At 39.6% G+C, this 13,480-nt stretch overlaps 1 protein-coding gene across 2 annotated transcripts in view; it reads right to left on the bottom strand.

Annotated features, from left to right (window-relative positions):
• Positions 1–297: 297 nt before the first annotated feature.
• hip1 (huntingtin interacting protein 1) overlaps positions 298–13,480 on the bottom strand; it is a 59,728-nt gene continuing 46,545 nt past the window's right edge. For both annotated transcript variants that reach the window (XM_074641788.1, XM_074641789.1), the window contains exons 21-31: positions 12,963–13,070; positions 11,506–11,642; positions 11,248–11,358; positions 10,989–11,047; positions 7,858–7,951; positions 6,195–6,295; positions 5,907–6,012; positions 5,634–5,757; positions 5,399–5,460; positions 2,989–3,106; positions 298–2,891 (exon numbers count right to left, since the gene is read on the bottom strand). In XM_074641788.1, coding sequence (XP_074497889.1) covers positions 2,887–2,891; positions 2,989–3,106; positions 5,399–5,460; positions 5,634–5,757; positions 5,907–6,012; positions 6,195–6,295; positions 7,858–7,951; positions 10,989–11,047; positions 11,248–11,358; positions 11,506–11,642; positions 12,963–13,070 — 1,025 coding nt within the window. In that variant the 3' untranslated portion in view covers positions 298–2,886. The remainder of the gene's footprint in view (positions 2,892–2,988; positions 3,107–5,398; positions 5,461–5,633; positions 5,758–5,906; positions 6,013–6,194; positions 6,296–7,857; positions 7,952–10,988; positions 11,048–11,247; positions 11,359–11,505; positions 11,643–12,962; positions 13,071–13,480) is intronic.

Below are 13,480 nucleotides of genomic sequence, written 5' to 3'. Positions count from 1 at the left end.
CATTTAAACGTACATATTATCTGAAAAATCTGAAATGCAACGTTTATTCGTTTTCTTGGAATTCCTCGAGGTACGAGGATTAATAGAGCGGCTGAAGCGATTCATCAAACAGCGATTATGTAATATCCAACTTTTCCAAGAATAATACTATGTAGAGGAAAAACAGAAAACATCATGTGAAAGAGCAGAGACATTACTGAGTTATCTAAAAATAACTTCATCATCTCAGCCTCTTCACTAATTACATTTCATCATCGCTGCTTTGTCTGACATCAGAAGAACCACAGTCACATCTGGCTCTGTATTAACAAGTTGAAATATTTATTTTAAAAACTGAAAAAATAAAAACAAACCCACCAACATAGTTTTAGTATATCATACAAAGACATATTTCAATGTTGCTATGTGAGTATTTGTTTCTCTTTGACTACAGTGTGAGGCAGTTTGAAAGGCTGGCTGAGCTGGTCGGACTACAGACACAGACCCGAGAGAGAGAGAGAGAGACAGAGAGAGAGAGGTTAATAAAGAATATTTGGGCATAAATACAACCAAACATCACTCAAGGTGCGTTCAATTCATCTTTTGAGACACTTGAAATGCCGTAAAAAGTTATTTTTATGGCATTTTTTTTTTTTTTATATTCCAATTTCTAATGAAACCAGCTACTTAAGTGTGGAAGAAGTGACAGAAAACAGCTAAAATTATTATTAAATACAAAGACCTGGATCAGACAGTATTGCAAATAACACTAGCTGTTTGTTTTTAACCTGCTTGGAGCAGCAGATGAACACTTTTCTCTGTCTTTTGACGCACCCATCTGCTTCTGCAAGTGGTTTAGTTTGTAAGAATTATTGGCAAATACTATTTGACCAGCGTCTGTTAAATAAACCAGTGTCACAACTTTGTTTTTAGATACACTGCTGAAGCTTAACGAAGTATGTTAAGACACAGAGAGAGACAAACTCCAAGAGATTCATCATGGTCGTCATCAAACGGAAAGAAGAAATGAAAAACGGACCCCTACTAATCTCATGGTTTACACACGAAGGCATGATCAGTCTGCTAACAGAGTCCACTGGCAACACGCTGAACGTCAGTCCATCAGTCTCAGTAGGAAATAAACAACCTCTCTCTCTGCTGTGGTGTTCATGTGCACCATTTTGAATCCCCAATTCATTTAAACTGAATCCTTACTTGGAGAGATGCGATTTCTATTGAATGCTTTTAGATTAAAACAAAGCAAAAAGATTATTTCCAACAAAAGAAGGCTTGTAGTTTATATACACAGCTACTTGGTCTTTAGGAAGCTATTGAAAAACACTGCAGTCGCCGTGTGCTGCACACTCAGAGAGTCCGTTGAGGCAATGCAGACTGTTAGTTAGTGAAGGATTTATAAAACTGTAGGCAACCGTCAGTCCTGCAGGGTGTTTGAAACCAGATAAAACATTTCATGAATAAAGGTTTGTGCAGCCTTAAATGTCCCAAAAACTGACATTCAAGTTTGAGTGAACAAAAATATTAAACTTTTTAGGATTTCCTTTTGTTGCTCCGGCAGATTTTCTCTGACTGAGCGGGGCGGTCCCGTCTCCTCACCGGGACCGCGGTGGTCCCGCTGGCAGAGTCATAACGTCTCAAGGAAGTAACCGAGTGAACGACTTGGATAGCCGTCTGTCAGAAGACGACGACGATGACACCGTTGGCAGTTCATTATGCGACTGGATCCCAGCTGCATCTCCAAAGCTGCTGCTTCTGTGGCAGGTTTGTTGTAGTGCTGCTTGATCACCAAAGTTTGTAAAAATATGCACCAATAAGGGTCTTAACCTTTAACAACTTTTTGCTTTTTTTGCCAGACTTGGACTGCTTTTATTCTATATAAAAAGAAGTTTTTCTTTTTTCTCCCTTTAACCAATAAAAAAGGGAAAAATGACAAAAATGACCCTGTGTCTTTAGTGTTGTCTCTCATCAGTCCTACCCATGATGCACCGCTACCTCTGACGATGTAGCATGAGGTAGTTGGCAGTCTTGAAGCTCAAAGGGGGTAAAAGACTGTTGAGAGAAAAAAAAAGTAAATGGTGCTACTTTCCTTTTCTGAAACTACTCCCCAGTTTGGAGCGGTTTTAAGAGTTTCCATGCAATGTCTGTTAAAAAAAAAGAAAAAAATGGAGGTTGGCTCGAGTAAACAGTCACGGTCGTTACAATGGTGGAGAGGTGAAAGGCAGAAAGTCCAGTGAACCAGCCGGTGAAGCGGTATGGACTTGATAAGGTGATAACTCACAGTGAGAAAAGAATAGGAAGAAACTAGGGGAGGAAGATAAAGAGACGGATAAAGAGCAGCTCAGGCTCCCACAGCTTTACAACACTTGTCTTAGTCGGAGAGCATGCCATTTATGTCACACAGAGATTTGGGGACAAGAACAGTCACTGATCTCCCCTCCTGCTGCTGATAGTTTGGCCCTTGTGCAGTGCATCCTGGGATGTCTTGTTGTGCTCGTAGCGTCTCCACTGCGACTCCTCGACAGGGGGAAGAATCAGACAATAAATACTAGAACGGATCCACTTCACTTCTACAGCTTTTCACCAACACAGTCCTGGGGGAGAGGCAGGGAAGTGGGGGTCGGGGGACGTGACGCCATGTAGACGGGGTTACATCCATTTGTTCCTCCCTTCGGCGCCCCCCGTCGCTGAGCCCTTGCTGTCCTTTATGGAAGCGTTTGGACGCGGGTGGAGGAGCAGGTTTAGAAAAAGAAGCACCTTTTAATTTGGCTTAGATAACAAACAAACAAGAGAGAGAAGAAACCGAGGAAGAGTGAAGAGTGTATAAATAGAAAGAGGCAGACAGAAGCCGGTCTTCTGGTGGAGGAGGGGGACGACAGGAGTTGGCAGGTCTCAACCTGTGCCGACGGAGAAGAAGGAGACTGATTTTAGTTGTTTTCACTATAATATTTTTAGTGTATATTTATAGTATAGTGGTTTGTCCTCTGTCCTTACCCTCTTCTTGCTCGCCCCAGCCTTCCGCTGCCCCGGCCAGCTCGTAATGTTTCTTCCTCAGCTCGCCGAGACGCTCTCGCTCCTTCTGCAGACGAGTCTCCAGCTCAAGAACCAGGACCTGAGGAAACACAGACACAAGCAGAGGACAAACACACACGAGTCATTTCCCTGAAGCCTCCTTTTCTTTCCCCTCGCATAGCATGAAATACCTCATTATTTTTATGAGTCACATACAGAAAACAGTTGGATGGAGACAGACTGGGAGGGAACAAAGAGTGGAATATTTTAAGATACTAGACGAACATACTCCTCATTATTTGATCTTTTTCCTTATGATCAGCTAGCTGTCATAAGAGGCCACAATTCAATTAATAATTATTTCTTTTAAACACTAAATTAAAGGTACAGTGTGTAGGATTTGGCGGCATCTAGTGGTGTGGTTGCAGATCACAACCAACTGAGTACTCCTCCGCTCATTCCTCCCTTTCCAAGACTGTGGTAATGTGAGCCGCCGAGTGCAAAACTATTATTATTATTCTTACCATAATAAAACTACTTAGAAGCAAGGGAAGTCAGACGGCGGCTGGCGGTACCAGGGTTATGCACTCTGCAGCTCACGTTACCGCAGTTTCACAAGTGTGTCGGAGAAATACGGTGACCTAAAGGCTCTCTCTAGAGCCAGTGTTTGGTTTGTCCGTTGACCTGCTCCTTATGTAGATATAAACGTCTCATTCTAAGCTAACGAAAACACAACGATTCTTAGTTTCAGGTAATTATACACTGATGAAAACATAGTTAAGAATATTATATTCAATTTCCGCCAATAGATCCCCGAAATGTTTCACACTGTTACTTTAAATTAGACAGAGAAGTGGTAAATAAAATCTTCCCTGCTTATATTATTTTCTCCAATTTCCCTTGTGTCTGTGGATGCTTTCTAAAGCCCAGTTAAAAAATCATTATTTACACAGGTTTTTAGTTAAAACTCCTAAAAATACACTTCAAATAGAGGCACTCTGTGCATTTACAACAATAGGCCGTGTGTGTGAGCAGGTCCAGACCTTTCTGTGTTTTTCTTTCAGCGTCGGGGGAAGCAGAGTCACGACACAGAGTGAAGTGTTCATCTGACATTCGCCTTCTCAATGCACAAAGAATAATACACATTCAGAGTCTAATGTGGAAACTAAACTTTATTAATAGAGACTGCAGGAATGAGACCTAAAGCATTTTTGCACTTCCAGTTCCCACGTCTTGAAGTCAGTGGGTTTTTAGTTAGAAGCCTGAAATAAGGTCTGTAGTTAACACGAGCTGAAGAGATTTGAACGTTTTGTTCTACAATATTTAATATGTAATTACGTGAATTTTGAAGCCTTTATGTGTCTTAAAAAAGCCAGTTGCTAACAAGTGGCTAAATGAGGCTACTAAACGTCATCACGCCGACTCTTCTTCCTTTACGGCCTCGTTGTTTATACTCGCGCTCATGCCACCGCGTTATAGTTCGTCTATAGCCTGACGTTAGCTTTCTACTTCTGGCGATTGCATTCAAACTTCAAAAATCATAAAAGTGGTGTTCATTTGTGGAGATTATGTTGCTGAACAAAACGTGTAAGTATCATAAATGTTTGTTTTCCACAGAGCTTATTTTCTGCAATAATCCAAAACCCAATGGAAAAATCCCGTTAGCTTTTTGTCGAGGGAACCAGGGCGATGCTAACTTCCTGGTTGTCCTACAAAAATACGTCATCCCTGCAGCACTCTATTTATACCTAGCCAAACTCACAAAGCATTAGTCCTAATAAATTATTAAATAATTAACTCCTAAAATCAGATTTCCTCATGTTATAGGCTAAAGGGGCGAGAGACATTGTTTCCAATGAAAGTCAGAAAACTTAATTGGAGTGAAGTTCTTCTTGCTTCTCTACTTAATTTAAAGGGGACATATTATGAAACTCACATTTCCAGTGCTTGTGCTCATACATTTGGGTATCTGGAGCGCCAACCAACCCACAAACTGTGAAATAAGACAACCCAGAATTTTTTCAGTGGGCTGCCTAGATCGAAATTGAATATTCTAGCTCATTAGAGTATATCACCCACGGCTTGAGAACTACTTTTGCAAAGGTGCACCATATTTCTCTCTCAAGCCAATCAGAGCAGACTGGGCTTTTTCAGGAGGGGGTCTTAAAGACACAGGCGCTAAAGCGGAGTATTTCAGACAGAGTGTGAATACAGGTATATTCAGATGTGTTTTTTGAACATTAAAGCATGTAAACATGTTCTAGTAGAAACTCAAAATACAAGTATGCACCTGAAAATGAGCATAAGCCTATTTTAAAACATATTTTTAAGACTCACCACTCAGCTATGGGGCTTATTAAGATAGATAGTTTTTCTGTATTCTGCTGCTCACCTGTGCGTCCATCTCTTGTCGTTTGATCTGGGTGAGAGTCATGCTGGAGAAGTCCATTGTATCTGGACACAAACAACAAATCATGTTCAAACACCTTTTGGGTTTTTTCCTACAACCTGTAGCTTTGAATTCACTCAAACAACTGGACATTTGTATTTTGATCAAATAAAGCTTAAACATAAAACAAGCAATGACACTGTGAAACGAACTTTCCCTGTCAATGTGACTCTCTCACCTGTCTCCTCAATCTGGGACTGTCCAGACTTGGTGGAGGCCACGACCGCTGCGGTGGCCTGTGTGACGCCGCGGGACGCCGTCTGCAGGCGGTGCAGGTTGGTGCTATCTTTGTCTGCTTTTACCTGGAGAGACAGAACAGCAACAAGACAACAGACATGAGATCTACAACATGGGAGCGCTGCTCACACCTGTATACCTCTAACTCTGTTATAACAAACAATTTAGACCATTTAGGCCCCGAGAGAATGAAAACGATGTATTGTTTGCTCACCTTAGAGGCAGCCACTAGCTGTGCTGTGCTGGCAGCTATTTCATGCGAACACACCATCAACTCCTCAAACTTCCCTTTGCCCTGCACCACCAGATCAGCAGCATCTCTGGAACGACACAGTGTTGCGGTTAACACCACCTGATTTATGAATGACCTTACATGCTTGAGACCTGATTTACTGTTTTGTTTATTCTCTCTGTCATTCTTCAGGACATTTAAGACGGTTTTAAAGCACTTTTATACTCTGTAGTAAGTAGGAGACACTGAGGAGGGAGGACTGATGCTTACACCATGACTGTGGCGCCCCATCCCACTGCTTTGGAGGCAGAGATCAGGCCCTCAGTCCAGCGGGAGTTCTTGGCATAAAATTCCTTCTGGGAGGCTGCCCCCTGGTGGACAAAAGAAGAATATTAAAATATGTTTCATGACACTTTTTAAATTCTCTGGGCTGCAGCTTGTTAATTATTTTTAATTATCTATCAATCTCGCAATTATTTTCTTGATTTATCAATTCATCTTTTAGTCCATAACGCGTCAGAAAATAGTGAAAAATGCCCAACACAATCCAAGGCGACATATTCAAACCATCTGACCAAAGTCCAAAATCAAAACATATTCAGTTAACTCTAATTTAATACAAGTGACAGCAGCTAATTCTCACATTGGAGATGCTGGAACCACCATCGACTAATTGTTCCAGCTCTAGTCGGGACAATATCATGAAGATCTGTGCAATAATGCATACTGTGCGATAATGTTGTTGTTGTGAATTTCTTTGGCCACGATAATCGTGTATAGAAAATCTAATATCGTGACAGCCCTAATCACAAGTATCATTACTTAAACACAGTGCATATTATTCTTGTGTACACTGTTTACAAATCTATTAGACTTGCTGCTATTAATCTTACCGTGTCACTTTATCTTGTAACTCGTCATTTTAACTGTCGCTACCTCGTAAGTTTGTCTTTATTGTTCTTGTTCATTCTTATATAGTATCTACTAGTTGTATATTCCTCTTATTCTATTTTATTTATCTAATTTTTACTTATTTATTTGTACTTACTCTGTCTTTGTGCTGCTGTAACACCTGAATTTCCCCTCTGGGGATCAATAAAGGCTTATCTCATCTTATTTGTTGAACCATAAAATACATTTACATACAACAGACCTCCTTAGTAATAATGGTACTAAAATTAGCAATTGTGAATATGAAATTTATACATTACAATTAAAAGACTTTAAAGCTGCATATTCGAATCAGTAGAACTGCAACAATTAATCAATTAGTTGTCAACTATTAAATTAATCGCAGATATTTTGATTATCAATTTTTTTAATCAAATTTTTTTAAGAGAAACAAGGAACCAGACTGTTTTTCTCTAATCCCAGTTTAGTTTTTTGTTTTTTGAGCTGTGTATTTGAAGGGATTATGTTCATAAATAAAATATTCTCTGGACATTTTTAGATTCAAAAGAGTCGGCGACACCTGGTAGCATATGTAAAGATACATAAGGGTGCAGATTAGAGTTGCAACGATTAATTGATTAGTTGTCAACTTTTAAATTAATCCCCAACTAATCGATTAATAGGTTTGAGTAATATTTTAAAGGGAAAAAAAAGTCAAAATTCTCTGATTCCAGCTTCTTAAATGTGAATATTTTCTGGTTTCTTTACTCCTCTATGACAGTTAACTGAATATCTTTGAGTTGTGGAAAAAACAAGACATTTGAGGACGTCATCTTGGGCTTTGGGAAACACAATGAACGCCAATTTTTAATCATTTTCTGACATTTCATAGACCAAACAACTAAACGATTAATTAACAATGAAAGTGATGGTTAGCCCTTCTAATCTGTTAGTTTGGAGAAGAGAAAGTGATGCTGAATATCTGATCATGAGAAATATGTTTCACTGTTAAAACGATGAAGAACAAACTGCAGCTACTCACCCTGCCGCTCTCCACGATGTCCTTTTGCAGATTTTTGGAAGACACAACGAGCTGCTTGATGGCGTGCATCAGCTCCGTGCAGGAGGCCAAAATCCTGCAGGGGGCGACAGAGCAGAGGACACAAACGCTGAAACACTACAACTGCTTCATATCTCTCTATTTCATCCAACCTGATGAAAGATGGAGCTCAAAACAGAAAGAAATCAGCGTCTTCACTATTTGAAAATAGCAGTTAGTTTCCCCAAAGTCTAATTATTGCATGACCACTGGCCTAAATTCTCAATGTAGTATTTGTAGCTGCAGTAGCTGTTTGTTTATTTTCATAATTATCTCTCACAGCAGCACTGGTGCGACTGAGAAAACAACTTTTTTTTTTTTACACTAATAATTAAGTCAGAGAGAAAAATGAGCGCAGAGAACAAAAGTTTAATTGGCTTCATTAGCACACAAAGAGAATTATTAGGGGATGAATAAACATACAAATAGATACAAACACAACTTACTCTCATACTATCAGTATGAAACAAAAGCAGCCAAATCTAAAGCCCTACAACTGGACTGAGACTCCTGTAGCTTTTGGATGGTTAAGTGAAGATTTATGTGCATGCAACCAAATCACTCTGAAGTTTGGAGCAGGGAGCCAAGCTTCTGCTCAATAATGTAATCAAGAGATTTGTGAACTTCCTGGAGCTGTTAGTTGCACCATATAAATAAACCCATTTGCTTTTAGACATCTAATGATGTGATAATAACAGTTTGTGGAGCTGCTCCAGTGAGAAAGGAATGGCATTACCGGTATTAAACCTACAGAATACACACGGAGGAAACTCATTTTAGGTTTGCATGGATGAAAAAACAGCAGACAAACATTACGTGCCACACTGGCTCCAGACTTCACAGCTTGCCTGGGCTTTGTGGCTGAACTGATGAAATTCTTCACACGTCAGTCCTCAGTGTGTGACCGTCTGCAACTTCACTGAAATAATCATGTGACTGTTGCGCTGCCTTGTTGAAAAGCATCTCTATTTCCTTTTCCAGTTCGTTGCCTTTGTTGGCTGCCATTATATCTTGTGTTCAGCTCTTTCACACACAAATAACTGGAGGCTTGGCGTGCTGTTTCTATCTATAACATCTGAATCGGTTCCTCAATCTTCATATTTTTTTCAGACACTTTCACTTGTCTTTCTCCAGAGATGGTTGTTGTTGTTCTAGCTACTGATAGCTCAAGTTTATGGTTAAGTCATGGTTTCTTTGTTAATCTTACAGCTGTCAATTCTTTAACGCATTAACGCAACTTGATTTTTTGATTGTAGCGGGCTCAGTTTTAGAGCTAGAGTGAAGATCCTGGTATCATATGAAACTAGAAAACCTAAGGAACAACCCTAACCCATGTCATACTAGCTTGTCTCGAAGGAGGTTAAATAGCGCTCCAAACTTGCGCTAAGTTTTGGCGAGGAAAAACTGTCATGGCCATTTTCAAAAGGGTCCCTTGAACTCTGACCTCATGATAAGTGAATGAAAATGGGTTCTATGGGTACCCACGAGTCTCCCCTTTACAGATATGCCCACTTTATGATAATCACATTCAGTTTGGGGCAAGTCATAGTCAAGTCAGCACTTTTTTATGCTAAATGCAGTACCTGTGAGGGTTTCTGGACAATATTTGTCACTGTTTTGTGTTGCTAATTGATTTCCAATAATAAATATATACATACATTTGCATAAAGCAGCATATTTGCCCACTCCCATGTTGATAAGAGTATTAAATGCTTGACAAATCTCCCTTTAAGGTACATTTTAACAGATAAAAAATGTGTAATTCATTTGTGATTAATTGCAATTAAATATTTTAATCGATTGACAGCCCTAATCTTAATACAACTTACTGCTATAGTATATTGAGTAGAGAAACCAAGATAAAGCCGATAAAGGTTGTGGGTCACCTGTACTTCTATTTCAGGAAAATGTGATATTCTTGTAAGCGTAATGAGGTTGATCTTTTTGGTAGATCTAGTTCAAATCTTCTTTAGATGCAACATTCTTCAAAGGACTACTTCACCCACGAAATGATCATTTGTATATCAATTACTCAACCTGTGTTACCTTGAATTCTTGTTTTTCTCGTATGTCTAAAAACAGAGAAAAGACTCTATGATTTGAAGTAAATGGGGGCCGCGTTTAACAACAACAAAACTATATCAAAACATCTGTTTATAAACTCTCACACAACTTGTGCAGTAGGGAAAAAATCAATACAACATAGTATCGCGATATTTTGCTTGACAATATTATCGATACATGGATGTCAAGTATCAACCTTTTATTATATAAACTATTAACCTCTTAACAATCTAACTGCTGGCTGCTCTGTCTTTCAGATGTTGTAGCGGGCTCAGTCTTAAAGCTAGAGTGAAGATACTGGTATCATATGAAACTAGAAAACCTAAGGAATCGATTGGTATCAACCATGTCAAGCTTGTTGGGAAGAAAATAACGCTAATAACGCTCCAAATTTACTGTAAATTTTGGCACGGAAAAACTGCCATGGCCATTTTCAAAGGGGTCCCTTGACCTCTGACCTCAAGATACGTGAATGAAAACTCTGAGAAGAACAGAGTGAAAACTGTATCTAACAGATGTTGACAAAACTACAGAAATTGCAGATGAAAAAAGGTAATAAATCACAATATATCTTATCGCAATACTCAGCATATCGCAAATGTTTAAAATCGCAATAATATCGTATCGTGGAGCCTCTGGTGATTCCCACCCTTACTGTGTGGTATAATCCAAGTCTCATTTATCCAGTTGTTTGCTAAATAAATAGTAAATGAGACTTGGATTATACTGCATGAGTTGTGTGAGAGTTTGGAATCAGATGCATTTATAAAGTTTTGCTGTTGTTAAACGCGGCTCCCATTTACCTCAATTTGTAAAGTCTTTTCTCTGTTTTTTGATTCTTGTTCACCGTGGAGGCATGCAAGTATAATTGATATACAAATTATCATTTTGTGGGTGAAGTATTCCTTTAAGAATTTTGTTAATTTGATGTTCTTTTTATTAGACCCTGCGTATAAACATGGAGACAGTCTACGATTATTATGACGGCAAAAAGTGAATCCGTGCTTTACCTCTCGTTGACTTCCATCTTGACTCCTGTATCAACTGCTCGAGACTTGTTGAGCATTTCCTGTTGGGATCCACAGAGACATAAGAGAGACAAAAGAAAAACACTTTGAAGTTAATAATCCTGGAAAGTGAAACCGGGGGCAATGTTTTCACACAGCTTTCAAAGCGCCGCCCACTCACACACACACGCAGCAAGTGCATTTAAATACAAAACATCTGCCACCAGATGACCACAACTAAACACACACACACTTCACGCACCTCTATCCTGGCAGCTGCCGATTCCACAGCGGCAGAAGTGGAAGCCATTTCCTGCTCCACCAGATCTCCCAGCTCCCCTTGCTGCAGCTCCAAACCCCGAGGACGCAGTTTCTGAACGAAAAGACTGAAGTCAGTATTAAAGCAAACACATGGCCAAATTTAACCTTTCATCATGGTCATACAAAAACTCTGGGGACGATTTGACCCATTTCATGTTCACAGAGTGCAAACGTTAGTATTTATGTATGAAGTAGGGACCTCTGCGGTGGCCAGAATGGCCTCCAGAGCCGCCTTCAGCTTGCCGTTGTCTGCTGCAGCCAGGCTGCCCTGCTGCTTCATCTGGTCCAGCAGAGCCAGCGCTTCTGCCCCGCACGCCTTCACACTCTCTGACAGGGCTGACAGGAACAGAGACAAGGACAGGGAGGATGCATGTCATTAGAATAAATACACAGAAAGAAAGCCACATATAAGTCTGATTTCCTGATAGATATAATATGTAGATCAGAGTTGCCAAGTCCGCTTACTAAAGCGTCTTTGGGCGTGTTTTCCTGAAAAGTCGCTTAAAAATATTGGTAGTTGCAGGTTGCAGGTTGTTTTTTGAGCTTTCAACTTTTATAAGTTTAGTTAACAAGGAAAATGTAAAGTTACAAGCTAAAAATGGATGCAAAAATGACATGAAATGTTCAACATCTTTAAGTTTATAACAAGAAAAATGTAGAGTTACAAGTTAATGATGCAAAAATGACATGAAATGCATGCAATCCAAAATAAATTCATATATATGAAGTGATCAAGTGGCTGCCTCTCTCTCTCATATTGCTTGTTTTGGGCTTTTTTGGGGGTTGAGAGTTGCTTCTTTTGGGCTTTCTCTTGCGAGATCTGGCAACACTGATGTAGATGCTCTTTTAAGTGTTAAAGCTAACTATCATTTACACTCCATTTTCTATTAAAATACCATATTATTTCTTGTGTAAACTATGATGTGTATCAGTGCCACTAGTGGCTGCAGCTGCAGTGTTAATTATACTGACATCCCCTCAGGCAAAGTGTCAACTAACAGCTGAAACAGCCACTCTGATGGGAGGAAGACGGGAAACCAAAACTACCTCAACAGCAGCTGTCGGCCTGTTTTTTTTAGATGCAGGACAGCCAACTGATTCGCATCAAACTGTAAAACACACAGGCTTTCAAATGCTGCATTCAAATGTTTCGGTAAAGTACGGACAAATACAGCGTCCATTGATTTTCAGAGCCACAGCTACAGACGCCGCTTCAGTTTGACCCAGTTTTAATTCTATGTTTTGTTTTTTAGTTACAGTCATAAGACTGCTGGCCAGACCTCCATTATATTTAGACATGTTAAGACTTGCCCAGGCGTCTACTCCTGAATGAAGTCAGCAACTTTGTTTTATTCATGCATGTTTTGGCTGAAAGACAAGAGCTATTTCTAATTACGGGACGTTCAGACATATAGACTGAAACAAGGTATTACCAGAAGATTACACAATAACATTAATGTATGTCCTAGCAAATAGAGGGACAATAGTTTTAATTTAAAATGCCCAAACTTACTGTACACATGTAATAACACATGAGGAGGTATACACTGCTTACAGACATGTCAGAGCATGTACATGTCTGGGAATGACTCTCCCACAGATTAATATCAGGAGAGAAGAGGAAACTATTATCTGCACACACACACACACACTTACCATCAGCTTGCTCCGCAGGCAGCATGTGGGAGGTGGCACTACCCTGAACGATGGTGTCGCCCACCAGGTGGCCACACTGGGTCACCACTCGTACCAGCTCAGATACACCTAGAAACAAATCATTTGAAATCTTTAGGACTTCCCCACACTCACACATGCCTCAGTCAACATAAACACATACATATATAAAACATTGGTCACCTCACATGACTATTTTACTGCTGTTTTGAAGATTTATATATTTCTTTTTTTATCTTGTTTGGCGTTTTTACTCTTCCATATGCAAAAAGTAGCATTCTTTAACACAACTTAACACTTAGAAGGGACATTAGATTATAAGACAGTAACTAGCAAACAGCTATAGCTAGCTATAGTAGGCTGAATACAGAGCTATATGTGGTCAAACTTATTTTTCAGTTAGGAACTACCATTGAAATGTGACACACTAGTACAGTATATATGCATCATGTCGACTTTGGACCCACTCTGTTTTTATGATTCATGTTTTAAAGCCCCCA

This window comes from Sebastes fasciatus, chromosome 7 (assembly GCF_043250625.1).
Source record: "Sebastes fasciatus isolate fSebFas1 chromosome 7, fSebFas1.pri, whole genome shotgun sequence".
Classification (NCBI taxonomy): Eukaryota; Metazoa; Chordata; class Actinopteri; order Perciformes; family Sebastidae; genus Sebastes; species Sebastes fasciatus.
The sequence above is the reverse complement of the archived record's forward strand: the minus strand, read 5'-3'. Positions and strand labels throughout refer to the sequence as shown.